The sequence below is a fragment of the Lissotriton helveticus genome, chromosome 3_1 (genome assembly GCF_964261635.1).
Source record: "Lissotriton helveticus chromosome 3_1, aLisHel1.1, whole genome shotgun sequence".
Taxonomy (NCBI): domain Eukaryota; kingdom Metazoa; phylum Chordata; class Amphibia; order Caudata; family Salamandridae; genus Lissotriton; species Lissotriton helveticus.
Genome location: NC_136061.1, coordinates 753243760 through 753263118, shown reverse-complemented (window position 1 = coordinate 753263118; position 19359 = coordinate 753243760). Strand labels below are relative to the sequence as shown.

General features: G+C 47.9%; 1 protein-coding gene across 3 annotated transcripts in view; it reads right to left on the bottom strand.

Moving 5' to 3' along the window:
• Positions 1-19359, bottom strand: part of EIF4G2 (eukaryotic translation initiation factor 4 gamma 2) — a 216676-nt gene that overhangs the window by 36909 nt on the left and 160408 nt on the right. For all 3 annotated transcript variants that reach the window (XM_078680943.1, XM_078680944.1, XM_078680941.1), the window contains one exon: positions 12149-12357. In XM_078680943.1, coding sequence (XP_078537069.1) covers positions 12149-12357 — 209 coding nt within the window. The remainder of the gene's footprint in view (positions 1-12148; positions 12358-19359) is intronic.

Sequence of the window (19359 nt, the reverse complement as noted above, 5' to 3'; positions counted from 1 at the left end):
AACAGAGGGACCCAACCTCCAGCTGTAGGTAGCCAGAGGTTGACCCTGAGAGCCCAAAACAACTCAGTCTTGGAAAGAAAGGCCTCTATGGTGGATAATGATTGGAGGAAGCTGAGCCCAAAGCTAGTGGAGCCTCACTTCAGTACTCCATTTCAGCACCAGCCTTTTTCTTTGACAAAACACACCACAGGTAGAGATTCCCTATGGTGGAGACCCTCAGACACCCTTAGGGTGAGGGATTGCTTAGTGGACCATGACATAGGGGGTAACCATGCCCGTGCTGGTACTTCCTTAAATGGCCACTTAGGCAATATAGGCTTACCTGGACAAGGATAGCCTATAGACCAGCTATCCTAGTAGCATGGATACGAGCAGTCTAAGGCTAAGACTCTAGACCTAGGTACATATCGGATTGGATACTGAGTCACCTTATCAGTCCCTGTACAGTATACCTTAGGTATCCAGGGCATAGGTGTACCCAGGGCCTACCAGGGGCTGAAGCATGTATTATGCCACCCCTGGCTGGCCATCCAAAACTAAAACAACTGGCTGCTTGACAGCTGGGGCAAGGTGGTGTACACACCCTTTGCTTTAGATATAGTATTCCTATATCTAACCCTAAAATGGACACATATATTCCTATCAGTCACTCCTATGGCAGGCGTTAACAATCCTGAAGGCAGAGTGCTTGGAATAATGTGAAATGGTGCTCTGGCATGAGCTGAGCCAGTTTACAGCTTGCGGAACCAAGTCCTAATAGCTGTTCCATGATAACGCTATACCATATACTCTTAAGTGCATTATGTACCTCACGGTCAAATGCTAACTTTGGTATAACCTTATCAAAACATGTCGAGTAAGGAGTCATACGAATTGGAATACTAACCCCTCGCCAATTCTGGCGACGGGGTTAGCATTCCACCCTTCTAGAGGAACACGACATGTATGTAGCTGTAACCCCGGTTAAAGCTAACTCAAGCCTCAGCTCCACAAGATGGATGCTGCCACCGAGACACAAGTCTGCCCTCCTGCTGCTGGGAGTCCTGTCAGGGGCGGTGCCAGCACCATCCCAGACAGGATTTTGTGTATCCCAGGTAGGCAGGGCTTTAGAGGAAGGTGACTGCAAGTGGCACCCCGGTGCTCACTGTGCATATGCCGGCTCAAACCAGTTCCTGGGGCACACCAGCCCCTGAGCTGGGGAGAGACCGGACAAAGGAGAGGGGTGTAACCACCCCCCTCCTAGTCCCACCCATAGGGCAGGACTTCGTCGCGTGCCAGCCCCTTTTCTCAGGATAAAGGTAGGAGCAGGCCCCCTTCCAAATCAGATCATCTTTGAATCCTGAAACTACTTTCCACGAAAGGAACTCAAGACTCTTCAAGATTTCTCCCTTGTGACTAAGGAGTAGTCACCCTGCAGCAGCAGGCACCAACTAAGTATCTTGCGGTTTGCTGCCAGCCTCTCCTACGGATCAAGACTGCCCAGCTCGACGAGACCCGGACTCCCTGCCCTCTCTGACCTCAACCTACCTCTACAGCACAGCTGAGAAGCGTGGGTGCGATGAGACCAGAGGACCCGGCGACTATCAGAACCAGCACGACACTGACCTAGCACTACCACCGAGGGACCCTCGAGTGGGTGCACTGGGGTAAGAGAAGCCCCAACCCCAAGCAGCACGAGCACCGAAGTCCAGCCCCCCAGCATCCTCCAGATCTGCGTGGGGCCCTTTTGCTCCTGCGCTGCTTGCCACGTTGTCTGGTCACTTGCCCGCCGGCTAGTGACCCTCCAGACGACGTCCTACGTTTGTTCACCGCTGGTCTAGCTCCTCTAGACTGGCCCTTGTCTCCTCTTGAAGGAGAACTTCCTCTGACCCTCCTGGTCCCCTCCAGACGCCATTTTGTGTCTCCACGTGGGCTTGCCTTAGCCAAGGCTTGTTGCCTCCTCCAACGGATCCAGCATCGCCAGCAGCAGACATCCGACGTGGGACAGCTCACAGACCTCCAGCCTGGTCGACATCAGCGCCCTGGTCCGTGCAGCAGCAGAATACCCGTGTCACCTCTTCACCTGGCTGAGTGACCTCGTCCGGTGCCATCCTGGTGCCCACCTAATCACTGGCTAGTGATTCAGAACTTGGTCCCCTCTGCTTACAGGTACTCTTCAACTGATCCAGTCCTTGGATCAGCCCGGAACATCTTCACTGGTCGCCTGCCAGCAACTTTTACTTCAGGCTCCTGGTTCGTCAACGAGGGTTTCCGACGACACTTGAACCCTATGCAGCCGCAGCCCCTGGGCTAGGTAAACCGAGTACCACGGTGCTCCAGCGTAGAACAACTCTCTAAGTGTCTAGATCCACTTTAGTTTTTGACCTACCTAGTCGGGTTCTCCCGAGAACACTAACTTTTGCTTTTACTAGCCTCCATAGACTTTGTCCCGCATTACGCGTGAGAGTGCACACTCTGCACCCGATCCCCCTAGGCCTCCTGCTAGTAATCTAAAGGTTCAGTAGTACAGTCCTAGCGATCCCAAAGCCTCTGAGAATAGTTACCTACCTGCTAGTAATTCGCATTTCACTTTCATAGTATATGGTTTTTCGTGCCCCTCGGGCATTTGTGTAAATTGTGCGACTTTCAGTATTTCTTTAAGAGTTTTGTATTGTCCTTAGCGCCCTGTCCTCATAAAGAGTCCAGGGTTGTTGTGTTATAAATAAATATCCTTTTATTTTCATAACAACTTGTGTGGTGTCCTTTCACTTGGTGTTCAAGGGGTAAATGTGATGGTAAAACAGCTGGCTTAACACGCCCTCTTGAGTCTAGCCTTAGACTGCTCTTGTCCATGCTACTAGGATAGCTGGTCTATCAGGTTGACCTACAACCAATCATCAATAAGGGTTGTTTGGACTGATACATAGTGATCACTAGAATAGTGAGCACTGCATATCAGGCCAACTTCTCACAACCATTGCTCCTGTAGCCATTCTTGAATGGGTCTCATGTGGAGTCGTACATTTGGTACCAGGTGGATGCATGATGCCATCATCCCCATGATCTTGCTCGCAGTCCTCACTGTCCGAGCTTGTCCCTTCCGGTAGAGGTGAGTTTCCTTCACCAGCGCCCTCGCCCTCTTCTCGCTGGGGAACACCTTGCCCTGTAAGGTGTTGATCTGTGCCCCCAGGAAGATCTTCACTTGTTCCGGCTCCATTGATGATTTCTTCCAATGGATGGAGAACCCCAGGCTTATGAGCGTGCTCGTCACTGTATGTGCGTTCTGCTTGCATTTCTGGTATGAGTTTGCTTTCACCAGCCAGTCGTCCAGGTAAGGGTATATGTGTATTCCTTGCCTTCGTAGGTGCGCTGCGACTGCTGCGAGGCACTTTGTGAAGACCCTTGGTGCTGATTTTAGCCCGAAGGCTAGTGTTGTGAACTGGTAGTGGCTTTCTCTGGTGGTGAACCTGAGCATATGCTTGTGCTTTCTGTTCATTGGGATGTGCAGGTAGGCGTCCTTGAGGTCTATCGTGACCATGAAGTCCCCGATCTGCAATTGCGGGAGCACCTCTTGCAGGGAGGTCATTTTGAATTTTTGCGTTCTTATGAATTTGTTCAGGAACCTTCGGTCCAGAATGGGTCTCATTGTCTCGTCTACTTTTGGTACCAGGAAGTACGTCGAGTATATTCCTTCGTTTCTTTCCTTGAAGGGTACCCGTTCTATGGCCTGCTTCTGCAGGAGTTCCTTTGCTTCTTCCTGAAGACGCTCTAGCTGTTTGCTTGCTAGAGGTTTTCTTTTTGGTTTTCTGCTTGTTGGCCTCCCCTCCAACTCTATGCAGTATCCGAATTGGATAATGTTGAGGATCCATTTGTCTGATGTGATTTCTCTCCATTCTTGGAGGTAAAATCTTAATCTTCCTCCCACTGGTGTCATGTGGTCGTAGGTGTCTAGTTTGTCTTAACCCCTCTGTACGTGCTGCCCCCTGGGATCTTTTCTGTGGGCGGGCACACGGAGTTTTTTGAAGTCACTTAGAGGCGGGCTGCTGTCCCCCTCTTTTATTCTGTCCACGTCCATTTCCTCTCCCTCGAAAGGACTGGCCTCTTGGTTGGTACTGCCAGGACTGCTTCTGCTGACCCTGCGAGTCTGCCTGGTGCGTTTGTTGGTAAGCCTGGTGTGATGTACCTGGCTGGTTTCCACCTCTCCCGCCGGGCCTCTGTTGCGGGGTGCCCCTTTTGTTGCCTCTGAACTGCAATGCTCCCATGGACCTTGCTGTTTCGTTATCCTTTTTTAGTTGACTAAGCTTCTCATCAACTGTTCCGAAAAGTGTGTCGCCTTTGAACGGTGTGTTCAGGATGCTGTTTTGCACCTCGGGTTTGAAACCTGAAACCCTGAGCCAGGCGTGTCTTCTTTCAGTTGACACCCATCATCATGAGCCTGCTGGAGGTGTCTGCTCCGTCCAGGGCCGTCTTGAGACAAGAATTTGCTGCGTTCTTCCCTTCAACCAGTTTTTCGGCCTTCTGCCTGGCATTCTGGGGCAGGTCCTTCACCAACTGCCCCAGCTCCTCCATGATCTGGTACATGTGCCTGTTTATCAGGGCGTTGGAATTAGCCATGCGCCAGTGGGTCGCGGCATTCCGTTCGATATTTCTGCCCACCAGATCCATCCTCTTGCTCCGCTTATCCGGTGGTGGTCCAGAAGTAGTGGGCACGTTAGCCCTCTTTCTTGCTGTGGCCGTGATAATGGAGTCTGCAGAGACCGTGCCCTGAATGTAGGGTGGGTCCTTTGAGGAATGCTTGTATTTCTTCTCTGTTCTGGGAGTGACTGCCTTACATGTTGCGGGTTCCCTGAATGCTTCCCTCCCCTGAGCCAAGACGCTGTCGAGCATTTGTAGGTACTGGCTCCTTGTTTGCGTGGGGAGCAATGTCTCTAGAAGGAAGTCTGCTTTCTGCTTCTCTTCGTCGAGCTAGAGTCTGAATGCTGCTGCGGCAGACTTTATCACAGAGTTGTAGGCCCCGAGGTCGTCCGGCGGCGAGGGCCTCAAGGGATATGTGTCGAGCGCCTCCTCTGGGATTTCGATGTCGACATCTAGGTAATCCACCTCCTGTAAGTCAGAGGGGGGCAAACTCGGCGTCCGTCCTGCTGTCCTCTTCCTCCCCATAGTTGTAACTATAGTAGGGACTCTCGTCATCTTCCTGGTAGTCGACCACCTCGACGTCCGGGACTTGTTCCTCGGCGTCGTAGTCTTCCTCCTCGACCACCTCCACCACTGGTGGCTTGGTCTTGTGGGGAATCGTGAAGGTTTTAATCTTTGCGTCGAATTCTTTCTTCCGCTGCAAGATGTTTACCATTTCGGCAACGAGGCGCATTCTCTTTCTCCATCTCGGCTGCGTGTTCCGCGTCGGATGGTTCGGCCGCTCTTTGGCAGTTGGCTCGGCGCTGTGCTTTTTGGTGCCGGATTCTTCGACGCAGAGCCGGATTTCAGGTCTCTGGTCGCCATTGGTGCTTTAGGGTCCTTCTCCCTCGGCATCGAGCGATCCTTTTCGGGGACGATTTTCGCTGACTTTTGCTGTTCAACAGCTCTCGGCGCCGGGGACTCCTTCTCAGAGGATCCGCTGGGCCTGTGTGTAGTCGCCGGCGCCAGGTGTTTTGGCGCCGGCGCTTCCGGGGCCTTGCCCTCGTTTTTTCGAGACAGTCTCTCGTGTTCTTAGGGGCCGTTCTCTCGTGTTCTTAGGGGCCGTAGAGTCTACCTTATCAGAAGTCTTGGTGTAATCGGTCTCTACGACCGTGTAGCAGTAGTCTTCGGCGGCAGCGTTGTCCTCTTCCTTGGAGGACATCCCCAGATCGTAGAGGGATGGAGTCGGGGCCTTCCCCTGGAGGGTGGCGTGCGCTACCCTCTGGCTCGCTCTCATACGCAGGGTCTTCGGGGCGAAGGCGAAGCAGGCGTTGCAGTCCTCCCTTCCGTGATCTACCGGTAGGCAAAGGTTGCAAACCGGGTGCTGGTCCTTCTGCGCGTACTTGTGGTGGCAGTTACGGCAGAACTTGAACGGCGTGTTGTCCATCATCGAGCGCTCAGGGCCTCCCATGTCACGTGTTCGTCGAAGATCTCGATTAATTCACCTTCTCCTTTGCTGGCTCTTGATCGATGAAGTCTCCTGGAGTCTTCAGATGAATTTTCTTTCTAATTTCTGTATGTTCCTTCTTTCTCCAAAAATGTCTGGAGCCCAAACGGGAACGATGCAGACCCGACCGCGGAAAAAAAGAATCTGAAGATGGCGCTCAAGAGTGGGAGGTTCCGCAGGAAGCATGCCGACGTCACCGGAAATGCACCCAAGGAGGTGTGACGCCGACGCCCACCTGGGCTACGAAAAAAAAAAAAAAAAAAACACAAAGAAGACTACGATTCCGGACCCAACCACAAGACCGCGGAATAATGCACAGCATAGTGAATCCAGAAAGATTCACACTGCAAAACTGGTATACCACCTTTGGCATAAATTTAGGGTTTGTTCGCAGCACTACCCTATTTGCGTGAATTTGTATGAATGGCTCCTGAATAGTCAGGGCTTGCAGCTCACTAACTCTTCTAAGTGATGTAATCGCCACTAGAAAAGCCACTTTCCACGTTAGGAATTGCATCTCACGAGTGTAGAGGTTCAAAAGGTGGTCCCATTAGTCTGGTTAGAACAACGTTTAGGTTCCAGACAGGTGAAGGTGGGTGTCTTGGAGGAATGATTCGTTTGAGTCCCTCTAGGAAAGCTTTAATAGCAGGTATTCTGAAGAGCGAAAGGTGCTGCCTGTTCTGAAGATAAGCTGCCACCGCAGCTAAATGTATACGTATGGAACTGTAAGCCAGATTGCATCTGTGTAAATGTAACAGGTAACATGATGTTTTGAGTAGATGCATCTAGCGGATTTATGTCATTGTTACAATAGATGACAAATCGTTTCCACTTCGCCGCATAGCATGCTCTGGTTGTAGGTCTTCTTGCCTCTTTGATAATATTCATACAGTCAGGAGGCAAGTTCAGGTAACCAAACTATGACTTCAGGAGCCAGATCGCAAGGTTCAACTGTTGCGGATCTGGGTGCTGAATGTCGCCATGGCTCTGCGTTAAAAGACTGGGTGTTAATCGCAGCCTTTGATGAGGAACCACGGAAAGTTCTAGGAACGTGGTGTATCATGGTTGCCGCGCCCAGGTTGGAGCAACTAGGATGAGTGTCATTTAGTGTTGTCGCAGTTGCCACTAGTGGTATGAGCAGTGCTGGGGGAAAAGCGTACGCAAACTTGCCTGACCAGTTCATCCATATCGCATTGCCCTGAGACTGCGGATGTGGAAACCTGGCGGCGAAGCTTTGGCATTTTGCGTTTTCCCTTGTGGCGAACAGGTCTATTTCTGGGTGACCCCACTGCTGGAAGTACGGTTGCAGCACTGAGGGATGTATCTCACTCGTGCATTTGGTGGCTGTGTCTGCTGAGCAGATCCGCCATCTAGTTGTCCCTGCCATGAGGAAGAGGTTTCTCTGAATGGCCCACTTCCACATGCTTTGCGCTAGATGGGACAAGTGTGGAGAGTGTGTCCCTCCCTGCTTCTGTATGTAGTACATGGCAGTCATGTTGTCCGTCCGGATCAACACGACTTTGTTGCACAAATGTACTTTGAACGCCTTCATTGCCATAAAGATTGCCATCAGTTCCAGCAGGTTGATGTGCATCCTTTTTTGCTGTGTCGTCCATAGTCCCTGCACTGTGTAATGGAAGACATGCGCTCCCCATCCTAGGAGAGATGAGTCCGTCGTCAGCACTATTTGTGGTACAGGCTCTTGGAACGGTCGTCCCCTGCAAAGGTTTTGTGGGTTCCACCAATGCAGAGAGCTGTATGCGCGACCGGTCACCAACACTAGGTCCTTCAATTGTCCCCGAGCCTGGTTCCACTGCCGTGCTAAGCACTCCTGAAGCGGACGCATGTGTAGTCTCGCGTGAGGGACTATGAAGATGCAGGAGGCCATCATGCCTATCAACTGCATAAACACCCTTGCTGTGAGCGATTGTTGGAGTCTGAATTTCAGAATCAGTAATAGAATGCTGTTGATTCTTGCAGAGTTTGGCTGCGCCTTTGCCACCAGTGTGTCTATTGTTGCTCCCAGGTACTGTTGTACGTGGGCGGGCTGACGATGAGACTTTGGGTAGTTTAATGAGAATCCTAGGCTGTGTAGGAGGTGAATAGTGCGGGACATGTGGCTGGCACATTGCTGGGCTGACTGTGCTTGGATGAGCCAGTCGTCCAGATAGGGGTAGACGTGAATATGTTGTCTCCGTAGGTGCGCCGCCACTGTCGCTACGCACTTGGTAAACACCCTGGGGGCTGTGGTCACCCCGAAAGGCAGTACCTTGAACTGGTAGTGCTGATTTTGGATGGTAAACCTGAGATACTTCCTGTGTGCTGGATGTATTGGTATGTGGAAATACGCATCCTTTAGGTCTAATGTTGCAAGGAAGTCTCCCTGACTGAGTAATGGTAGAACTTGCTGTAAAGTGAGCATGTGAAAGTGTTCTGACAAGATGTATTGGTTTAGGGGCCTGAGGTCTAGTATTGGCCTGAGAGACCCGTCCTTTTTGGGGATTAAGAAGTACAGCGAGTACACCCCTGTACCCTGTTGCTGTATAGGGAGGGACGAGCCCCTTTTTGCAGCATGCTGAGGACTTCTTGCTGCAATAAGTCTATGTGCTCTGCGGACATAGGACGGTGTCTAGGGGGTATGTTGGGTGGAGGTTAGCTCTAGACAATAGCCGTACTGAATAAGTTGTCTCACCCACCTGTCTGTGGTAATGCTTTCCCAGACTGGCAGGAACTGTTGTAATCTGCCCCCGACCGGTGTTACATGGTCCGGGGGCAGTGACCAGGCGACACTGTTTAGTATTGGCGGAGGATCAGGTGTTATTCCCTCGTCCTCTGCCTTTACTGCTGTTGCCACGGTATCCACCTCTGCTTGTTTTATTATAGGTGGTTTGCGTGCTCCCTTTATTGTATGGAGTCTGCTGGGATGCCTGGCCTCTTGTAGCTCCTTTTACCGGAGCGACGAAAGGAGCCTCCTCTGAATTGTTGGGACTGCAAGGCACCCATAGATTTGGCGGTCTGTCTTTTTTAATCTTCTCTAAGATTGTGTCCACATTAGGACCAAATAAAAAAATCAGGGTTCACAGGCTGATTTAATAATGTGGTTTGAATCTCAGGTTTGAACCCAGAGATGCGCAACCAAGCATGCCTTTTGAGCATGACACTTGTGTTGATGGCCCTGGGTGCGATGTCTGCTGCGTGCAGCGCACATTTAATGGATGCGTTGGAGATCAGTTTCCCTTCTTGTATCAGTGTTTCTACTTTCTCCTTGTAGGCATCAGGCAAATGTTGTAGCAGTTGCTCTAATGTGTCATAATGCGCCCTATCTTATCTGGCTAATAGGGCCTGTGTGTTGGAAATTCTCCAGATATTAGCTGCTTGAGCAGCTACCCTTTTCCCAGAAGCTTCTAATACTTTAGACTCCTTGTCTGGAGGAGGAGCATCACCAGTAGTTTGTTAGTTGGCACGTTTACGAGCATTGGATACCACCAAAGAGTCCAACGGCAGTTGTCCCTTAATGTATGTAGGGTCCACAGGCGCCGATCTGTATTTTCTTTCAATTCTGGGGTTAACAACCCTTGCTCTTGTGGTTTCCTTGAAAATGTCTCCTGCGTGTTTAAGGACACCTTTTAACATTGGCAATGTTTTAACTGATTTCTCTGAAGAGGAGAAAGTGTCAAACAAGAAGTCCTCTTCAATTGGGTCAGCATGCATTTCCACATAATGATTTTGTGCTGCCCTTTCTATTAATGCGTTAAACGCAGCTGTATCTTCTGTTGGCGAAGTTTTGACAGGATAAGAAGGAGTATCAGGAATAGTTTGTGACTCCCCCTGGTCAATAGGGTCTGTCCAGGCTTGAGTCTGATCATCTTGATCATTGTCCGCAGGATAATTATATTGTTCATCATAGTCATACCCCAAATCCTCATTAGAGCATGTGGGTGAGTATGCAGAAGTGTCCTGGCCATGGTACCTTACAGTCTCAAAAAGGACAGGCGATGTAGAAGAATCCTTTTTCTTTTTGAGTTGAATTTTATACGATGCCAGAGGATTTTCCGACCTGATCTTTCTTTGATAAATAGTAAGTCTGCCCGATTCGGAGTCGATATGTAGCTTCGACTGATCATCATAGGAGGGCTCCTGGTACATAACGTCCTCTTCCAGAGGATGACTCCGTTTTCCAATTGACACAGTCTTGGGTGTTTTGACCCCGGTTTTCGGATCGATCGCCTTGGGGCGTGCAGTCAGGGGCAGCCCGAATTTTATTGGTGGCATAGCGTCTTTAGACAGATTGACCTTCGGAGCCGGCGTCGACATAGGACCGACCGACTTCGCCCTTTCGTGCTTCTGGCCTTGCGTCGACTTCGGTGCTTGTTGCGTCAGAGGCGCGCTCTTTTGCCTCGATTCGACTTGCTCCTTCGAGGCGGTTTTGGCTCGAGGGCTTTGACGAGCTGTGGTCTGTCGACTCGTTGCCTCGGATCGAGAACCTTCCGAGACTAGAGTCCCTGGTTTGTGTCGCTGTCCGTCGACAACCTCGTCGGTTCGACATGCTTGGCATTAGCGATGGACTTTAGCGCACCAATCTTCGGCTAGACAACCTTTATTTTTTACCCCGCACGGTCGTTGACACTTTTTTCTTCGTCGAATCCGATGTGCTCGAACTCTTCGATCCGAAGACTGTTTTCAGCAGTTTCGGTTTTGACTCGCTGGCTTTCGGTTTCGCTTTCAGTAGTTCGACCGATAGCGTGTGATATATTCTTAGCCGGGCCGAGACGCGGGGCTATAGAAGGTTTGTCAAGATCTTGGCTAAGGCCTTTTGGCGATGCCTCGACCTGAGCCTTTGGAAGCCTTTCAGTGTCTTTTTTGGGCACTGTACCCACTGCTGGGCCTGGTTCATAGCTCGAGTGGTCATCGATGGCTCCGATGGGGGATGAGTCGTCCCATACCTAGTCGACGTTATAGACGTTTTCTTAGTCGTCTTCATAATAGTTGGAGTCGTGCTCCGAACCTGGATCAGACGGCCGTTCTGGATCCTCAGTCTCGACGACCTCATCGTCGTCTTCATCGAAGATATTGACTGGGTAAGGCGCTGGCTTAGTCATTGTTTGTCTCGCTGCACGTCGGAGCCTAAGCGTCTTTGACCGGAATCGAGCACAAGCTAGACAGTTGTCCTCATTGTGGTCTGGCGATAAGCACTTGTTGCACATCGGGTGTACATCGATGTGCGGGTATTTAGAGTTACAAACGGGCATCGTTTGAACGGGCTCCGTTCCATCGACGATCGGGCCTCTGGTGTCGAAAAGGCCACGCGGCTCTCTTGACGTCCTGCTCGAAAAGAACTGGAACAAGAACTCAGCACCGATCGAAACAATACCGACGACCCCGAAGGCCTTTTGGCCTTTTAGAAAAGTTTCCGAACTGGAGTAAAAAAAAAGTACATCCGAACCCAATGGCAGAAAAAACAGGATGGAGAGGATGCCCATGCGCACTGTAGTCCGGGGGAGGAGCCACCTATCTCGTGATACTTCGAAGACTCTTCGGGACAACAATGTGTAATCATTCGGACCCAACACTAGGCGGCGATCTTTGAATATGATATGAATTCAGCAGCCCACATGCCTCGAACATATAGAGCCACTTTCTCACATGTTGCAAACTGTCTTTTTGGAGCGGAAAGCACTATATGCTACGGATACACGAATGTGAGGTCTCTTAGTAAAGGCAGGCTTCGGATCTGGTGTTGGTCAGTGTACAAAAACTTGCTTCTGTAAGCAGGCGCAATTTATATGTAGTGCCCTCCATAACCTTCTCACAAACAAGTCTGATATAAGCGGATTTGCTGAGCTAGGAATGGGAGCCCAAAATAAAGGGTTGAAATACTAGTATGGATAGTAGGAAACCAAGTAGGGAGAGAACAAATTTGTCAAAATCACTACAGCAAAAAAATAAGGTTAACTTTTCATGTAAACATGCAATCCAGATTACACACATCTCTGCCTTCTCCCCAAAAGCAACCAGGTGTGCAGCAGATACCAAGGAATGTCAACATACCTTTTGGAAAGCTTTTGTTGTAGCAGTGCACCTGAAGGGCATAAAGAGCACTGACTTGCAAATCAACATGGTCATGTAAAAACTTTTGCATTACTGGCTTGAAGGAGAGAAGCAATGTTTTTTCTTGATCCAACTGTTCTTTGGAAGGAGCAGCTGAAAGATCACCATCCTCTGGTGAGCATACTTCATTTGATATATACTGTAAAAAGCTGAAGATTTGCATAAGAATTAATTTGAGATTAAACACTCAATTTACATTTCATAAGATTGCATCTAAGACATACTTACCTGTAATATGTTATTTTTAACATTAGCTGTGCAACACAAAATTAGTTGTCCCTCAGTGGGACATCCGTTTCAATATAGTCCTATATAATGGCATGGAAAATAAAATACTGCAACCTGCTAAGTGTACACATTAGTTTGCTTTAAAATGTATCAAACTATGACCAGGTGCCCTGTACGGTTACTGTTAGACTGCCTTAATGCATCCATGACTATTTTTAGGTATCTGGATGGAAATGGGCTTCGAAATGGAGACTGACCATTATACCATGCTGTAAGGTTTCTTGGGATAGTAGAATTAGATCTACCCAGAAGATCCACTTTCAAATCCACTGATCTACTAGTTGTAGTGGGTATTGTACAACTTAGCATTCAGAATTGCGAATATGTATGAAACTACAGAACACATTAAAAAGACCGCTTTGCCACTAGACTGCATCATTTGAGTTAGCTACACCTTATTTGTAGAGTTGGAAGGAAATAAGTTCCTGACTTTGTAACCATCTTTTGTACTCTGAATTTTAGTAGCACCAAGCAGCTGGGTCCTAGACGACTGCACTACCAGGACTGGTCACAGTTATTGGTACAGTATATTGCCCACCTCAAATGGACTGCTGCTAGTAGACCACAGACAATTATCACAAGCTACTTTGGATGAGAGGCAACATATAAAGAACAGAAAAAAGTATAAGCATTTAATGACACGACATCTTCAAATGTTTCATCTTTTATTTTCTGCTATGCACAGTCTGCAGATGACAAAACCAGCCATGTATTTGATAATACATTTAGTAAGTCAATCTGATACATTAGAGATTTTTAACATACAATGTACATGATGTTCTATGACAAACAGTTTGATGTGTGAGGGGGTGGGAGCGGGGGGAGAGAACATTTAGTAGGAAAGGCAGATTCGCAGTCAGGACTACTCAATACTGATGTACCTGCAAGAAAGTCTCCTCTGCTGTTAAAGCCTACAATTCACTAACCCTGTGCAAGGAAGCAACCGCTACTAGAAAAAGCCACTTTCCATGAGCGGCACTACATCTGGCAAGAGTACTGGGGTAGTCCAATGAGTAGAGAAATACATTAAAGTACTGCCACATGAACAAATGGGGTGCTTGAAGCACTAACATTTAAGGCCTTCCAAAAATGCTGCAAGTACTGGGATTTTAATTAAGATCTAGGTTGCCTGTTCTGCATGCAAGTAGCTATTGTTGCTAAATGGAGCCCAATAGAGGTTTGCTAACCAGATAGACCATTCCTGGAACCGATCCCTGTAGAGGTTGTGTATTCCTATTAACCAGTACCACTTAAATTACATGGCAGGAGAGGGTCAAATTATGTGGAAGGGTTGAGTAAATGTTGCATTAAGAAAAGCTAAATTATCCAACATAATGTAAATTGTAATATTACTTCCTTCTTTCATCATTTTTAAACAAGCTGGTACTAATAAGGTGCAACCAATGCCCAATGTTATCAAAATGTAGCAATAAGCAACAGAAAGGTGTACAGTCCAGCTTTGCAAAAGGCCTTCCACTGCACGGCAGCAAGTCATCGCATTTAGTAACTTTCCAACCATTTGATCTAGAAACAATTTGTTCAAATCTGTACATTATGCAGCAGGTGATGGATTATATGGCAAAATTAAAATTATGCGAAAATCGCCACTGGCGTATTACGCATATTGACAGTGGCCCCGCTATTAATGATGTACCACTTTCCATTTTGTGACATAGCAAGCTTGTGTAATAGGTCTGACCGCTTGTGAAAGGTTTATAAACTCACCTGGGAGTTGCAGTTAACCAAACTAAGGCATCAGGTGCCACATGCTATATTAAGGTCCTTGAGACTGGGAAGTCTTTAACTACTCGTGCAGGGATTAGATCTGCTCTGAGGGGTAACATCCTGTGCGGACAAGCAGACATTGCGGGGTACAACCTCACAAATGTACCCCACACTCTAGAACCCTCCTCTACCCTCTGCACCCCCAGACTCAAATGCATACTTCTCAACTGCAGATCGGCCCAAAGACACTCCGCGGGGGTCGCTGATCTCATCATTACTCTGGCACTTGATCTAGCCATTCTGACTGAAACATGGTTAACTGAATCTTCTACACCTATCATGGATATCCTAGTCCCCTCCCCCCCCCCCCACCACCCCCACCCCCCCCCCCAACTACTGCATCATTAAACTTGACAGGTCCAGCAAGACAGGCGGTGGAATCGCATGTATTTACAGAAGCAACCTTTCAGTCAATAAAGTCACCGCCCCCTCTCTTACCTCCTGTGAATACTTCTGCTTTCATGTCATCAGCTAAAGCAAACCTATATGCTCACTAAACATCCTCTACCACCCACCTGGGGACAATCTCACCTTCTCCCAACAACTCATGGACACAATTTCAACCAACTCAGGACGACAAAACACTCAAATTTTCCTAGGCGACTACAATCTTCATTGGAATGATCGCAGTGACACAGTGGTAAATAGCCTCAAAAACTTCAACACTCTTGATCTCACCCAAATATGCAATAGTCCGACCCATGACAAAGGCTCTATCCTCGACCTTATCATCTCCAAAGAGGACTCTATTCAACTTGAATCAATCCAACCCTGTGACTGGTCAGATTATTATATTGTCACGTTCTTCATCAATGAAAAAGTTGAATTTAACCCAGTTCAATCCTCCAAGCGCAAAGTTTGGAAAAGAGACCTGAAGAAACTCAACCCAAACTCCTTACCCTCTAACAGCTGCAATCTCCTACTTCCCCCTACTGGCGCTACGGACGTTCAATTCTTGACTAACCACTATCTCAATGCTAGGACCTCAATAATCAATGAGGCTGCACCCATGCAACTGAAAAGAGTCTCCACCAAGATCTCCAGCCCATGGTACGACGGGAGTCTCAATGAAGATAGACGGGCCATGCGAATGGCAGAGCGCACCTGGAGATCAGCTCCCTCTGCACTGCACCTAAAAACTCTGAAGAAAAAGAGAAACGCCTACTTCCGGAAAATAAAACTCAAAACTAGACTTTTTCAGCTTCCAGCTCGACCAAGCAAAAAACCGTCCGAGAAAACTGTTTGAGCTAATCAGAACACAATCCAAGGAACAACCCCAATCACTCAGCACTATGGGCGAGACACCTTCCTGTGAAGACTTCTCTGCTTTCTTTAACCAAAAAACTGACAACATAAGGAGCGATCTCAATGACGCAAGCCTCTACTCCAAACCCCACCACATAGCATCCACTGAACCAAAGGACAATGCTACATGGTCATCCTTTGGCACCTACTCTGAAGAAGAAATTGGCAGACTGCTCAGCACCCTGAAACCATCCAATCACCTCACTGACCCCCTTCCTGCTAACGCTGTAAAAGACTTTACCCCATTGCTCCTCCCACTCTGGACTAAAATTATTACCAGCTCACTTCAACAAGGAACCATCCCTAACTCCCTCAAAGTTGGACAAGTCACACCTTTACTAAAGAAACCAACAGCAGACCCCACTGATCTAAACAATTACCGTCCTATTACCAATATTCCCACTCTCCCCAAACTGTTGGAAAAATGCGTACAACTACAACTGACGAAACACATAGATCAGTTTGATCTCCTCAGCCCTCACCAATCAGGCTTCCGAGCAGGGCACAGTACCGAAACTGCTATGACTCACATAATTGACGACGCCCTCCAATTCTTAGATCAAAACGATACCTGCCTCCTCATCCTTCTTGCTCTCTTCAGCATTCGACACCGTTAAACATGAGAACTTACTCGAACTATTAAACACAAGAATGGGTCTATCTGGGACTGTTCTCAAGTGGTTCACTTCCTTTCTACCCAACCGGTCTCGAAGATTCAAGAGCAACAACCTGATGTCCTCTCCAGTACCTGTTTGGTTAGGCGTCCCCCAATGATCCTCCCTTTCCCCAACATTGTTCAACCTAGTTATGGAACCTCTCACCACCTTGTTACAAGCATCTAATGTACACTTTCACATGTACGCCGACGACACCCAACTATATCTCAAATTACAATCCCCCCCAAGGACATTATGCTCCTGAACTCAACGATCAGAAACACCCAATCCTGGCTTGCCGATAATCACCTCAAACTCAATGCTCTGAAGACTGAGTTCCTCCTGATCTCACCTTCCGCAAAAATCTCTACCACTCAAACTTGGCTTAAGCACCTAACTGCACTCAATGTCCAACCTACCATCGTAGACTCAGCAAAATCTTTAGGCATAACACTTGACGCCAATCTCAACATGCAGCAGCATATCAGCAAGGCAACCAAAGGAGCGAACTTCCAAATCAATACCTTGAGGAAACTTAAACCCTTCCTCCCAGCCAAAGACTTCCAAACTGCAGTACAATCCCTAGTCATCCCTCGCATAGAATACGGCAACATCGCCCTCTGCGGACTCCCCCCAACTACAACTGCACCACTAAGAGCTTCTCTAAACGCTGCAGCGAGACTCATCACTGGTTCAAAAAAACTCGCATATTTCCCCTTACTTTAAATCCCTGAACCGGCTGCCTTTTAAAGCCAGAATACATCTGAAAATCACCTGCATGACGCACAAGGCTGTACACCTGAACTCACCCGGCTACCTCACTCAGAAGCTGACAATTTCTGGCGGCTCTAGAACCACTAGAAGCACAATCTTCTGCTGAAGCCTCGAAGATTGCGGAAGGAAAAAACTTATAAACGCTCCTTCTCCGGAATGGCACCCAGGATCTGGAACTCACTCCCTCCTGAAACCAGGCTCATCTCCTCCAACAAACTTTTTGAGAGAACTAAAAGCTATCCTCTTGGCTAAATACACATGATCTATTCTGGATTTTCTATGACTCTGCACCGATCTGTACTACCCGTTTGATTTCTTTGCTTATTTTTATTACTTGTATTATTGACTTCCTGTTTGACTATGCACCTTGTACCTACCCTACCTCAATTATTACCTACTATTATGCTATGCCCAAAAGCATGTTAAGCACTCCCCCTGTTACTACCCCTTGTCTTTGTAAAGCGCTCCGATATCTGCAAAGATCTTGTTCGCGCTATATAAAACTTTCAAAATAAATAAAAAAAATAAATTGCCATTAACATGGCAGTCTCTTCCATGACGGAGCGATGAGAATCATGGACATTGGTCTCATTTCCCTCACTAAATAGAAAATAAATTAAAATAGAGCTTAATTCGTATAAGTGACATGGCTCAATGTTTTGCTCATAAGCCCGCAACTTCGATGGTCAGGGTGACTAATACCAAGGATGCGTACTCCCGATTCCACCTCATGCCTTTTAATCCACCACAAACTCGCTCCTCCTTCATGCAACTTAGAGGTTCTGGTTCTCTTGTTCACAATTGCCCTTCCTTTTTGGTTTTTCACTCTTGCTCCGAATCAAAGTCTACACTGAGGAACAAGAAGTGGCAGTGGGCCCCATTGGCTCAATATGAGCACTAAATTAGAGCCAGGTGAGGAGAAACATAGGCAATTATATCAAGTTTACTCAGCCATAGAGCATAGCTCATGGACTCTAGATGTAGGTACCTGAAGCAAAGCGAAGGCTCTTAATTTTCTGCAGCGGTGAATAGACCACATTTTGAAAGCACCGATTAGGTGCTTGCAGAGTCACCTAAACGATGTACTAATTAAAAGTCCTGGTTTACCGCTCCGCAAAGTCAACTTCCATTGATCGATGGTATGCTCAGAGCAGTTCTTGGGGATAGACCATAATGAATATGCTACTTACCAGTATGCATCTGTTCTTGGCATGTAGGGCTGCTGACATTCATATCTTATCTATAGCATAGATCGCCGCCTAGTGTTGGGTCTGGATGATTGCACATTGTTGTCCTGGAAGAGTCTTCGAAGTATCACGAGATAGGTGGCTCCTCCCCTGGACTACAGTGCGCATGGGCATCGACTCCATCCCCAGATTGTTTTTAGCCATTGTGGCAAAGATGGTGTAATAGTGTAAGCGATGGCCATGCTCAATATTGAACGCAAGAAAAGGTCTGCAGCCGCTACGGGCGCCGGGGAGGAGGGCGGGCGATATGAATGTCAGCAGCCCTACATGCCAAGAACAGATGCATACTGGTAAGTAGCATATTCAGTTCGAGGCATGTGGGCTGCTGAATTCATATCTATAGCATAGAATAAATAGCAGTCCCTCCATTAACGGCGGCCGCCCGTGCCAGCTGCAGAAGTCTGAAAAAGTGTTTTAAGAACAGCCTGTCCTACAGCTGCCTGCTGTTTGGAATGCACATCTACACAGTAATGTTTGGTAAAGGTATGTGGTGTAGACCATGTGACTGCTCTACAAATGTCTTCCAAAGGAATATTACCTAGGAATGCCATGGAGGCCCCCAACTTGCGTGTGGAGTGTGCTCTGGGGGGTAAAGTGCGCTTAGCTTTCTGATAGCAAATCTGAATACATTTAACGATCCACCTGGCAATTCCTGCTTTGGAACTGGGGTTGCCTTTGTGCTGGGCTGAGAAGGCAACAAAGAGTTGTTGTGTCTTTCTAAAATGTTTGGTTCTGTCAATGTAGTACATCAACGCCCTTTTGACATCAAGCGTGTGGAGCATTCTTTCTGCCAGTTTCAGGGTTTGGAAAGAACGCGGGCAGTTCTATGGTTTGATTGACATGAAACTGCGACACCACCTTAGGAAGAAACTTGGGGTTAGTGCGCAGCACCACCCTGTTTGAATGAATTTGTATAAATGGCTCTTGTATTGTGAGCGCCTGCAGCTCACTAACACGTCAGCCCTTCTAGGAATGCTTTAATGGCAGGCACCCTGAAAACAGAGATGCTGCCTGTTCTGGAGATAAGCCGCTATGGCGGATAAGTATCCGAATGGAAGCATATGCTAGATTGCATTTGTAAAGATGTAACAAATAG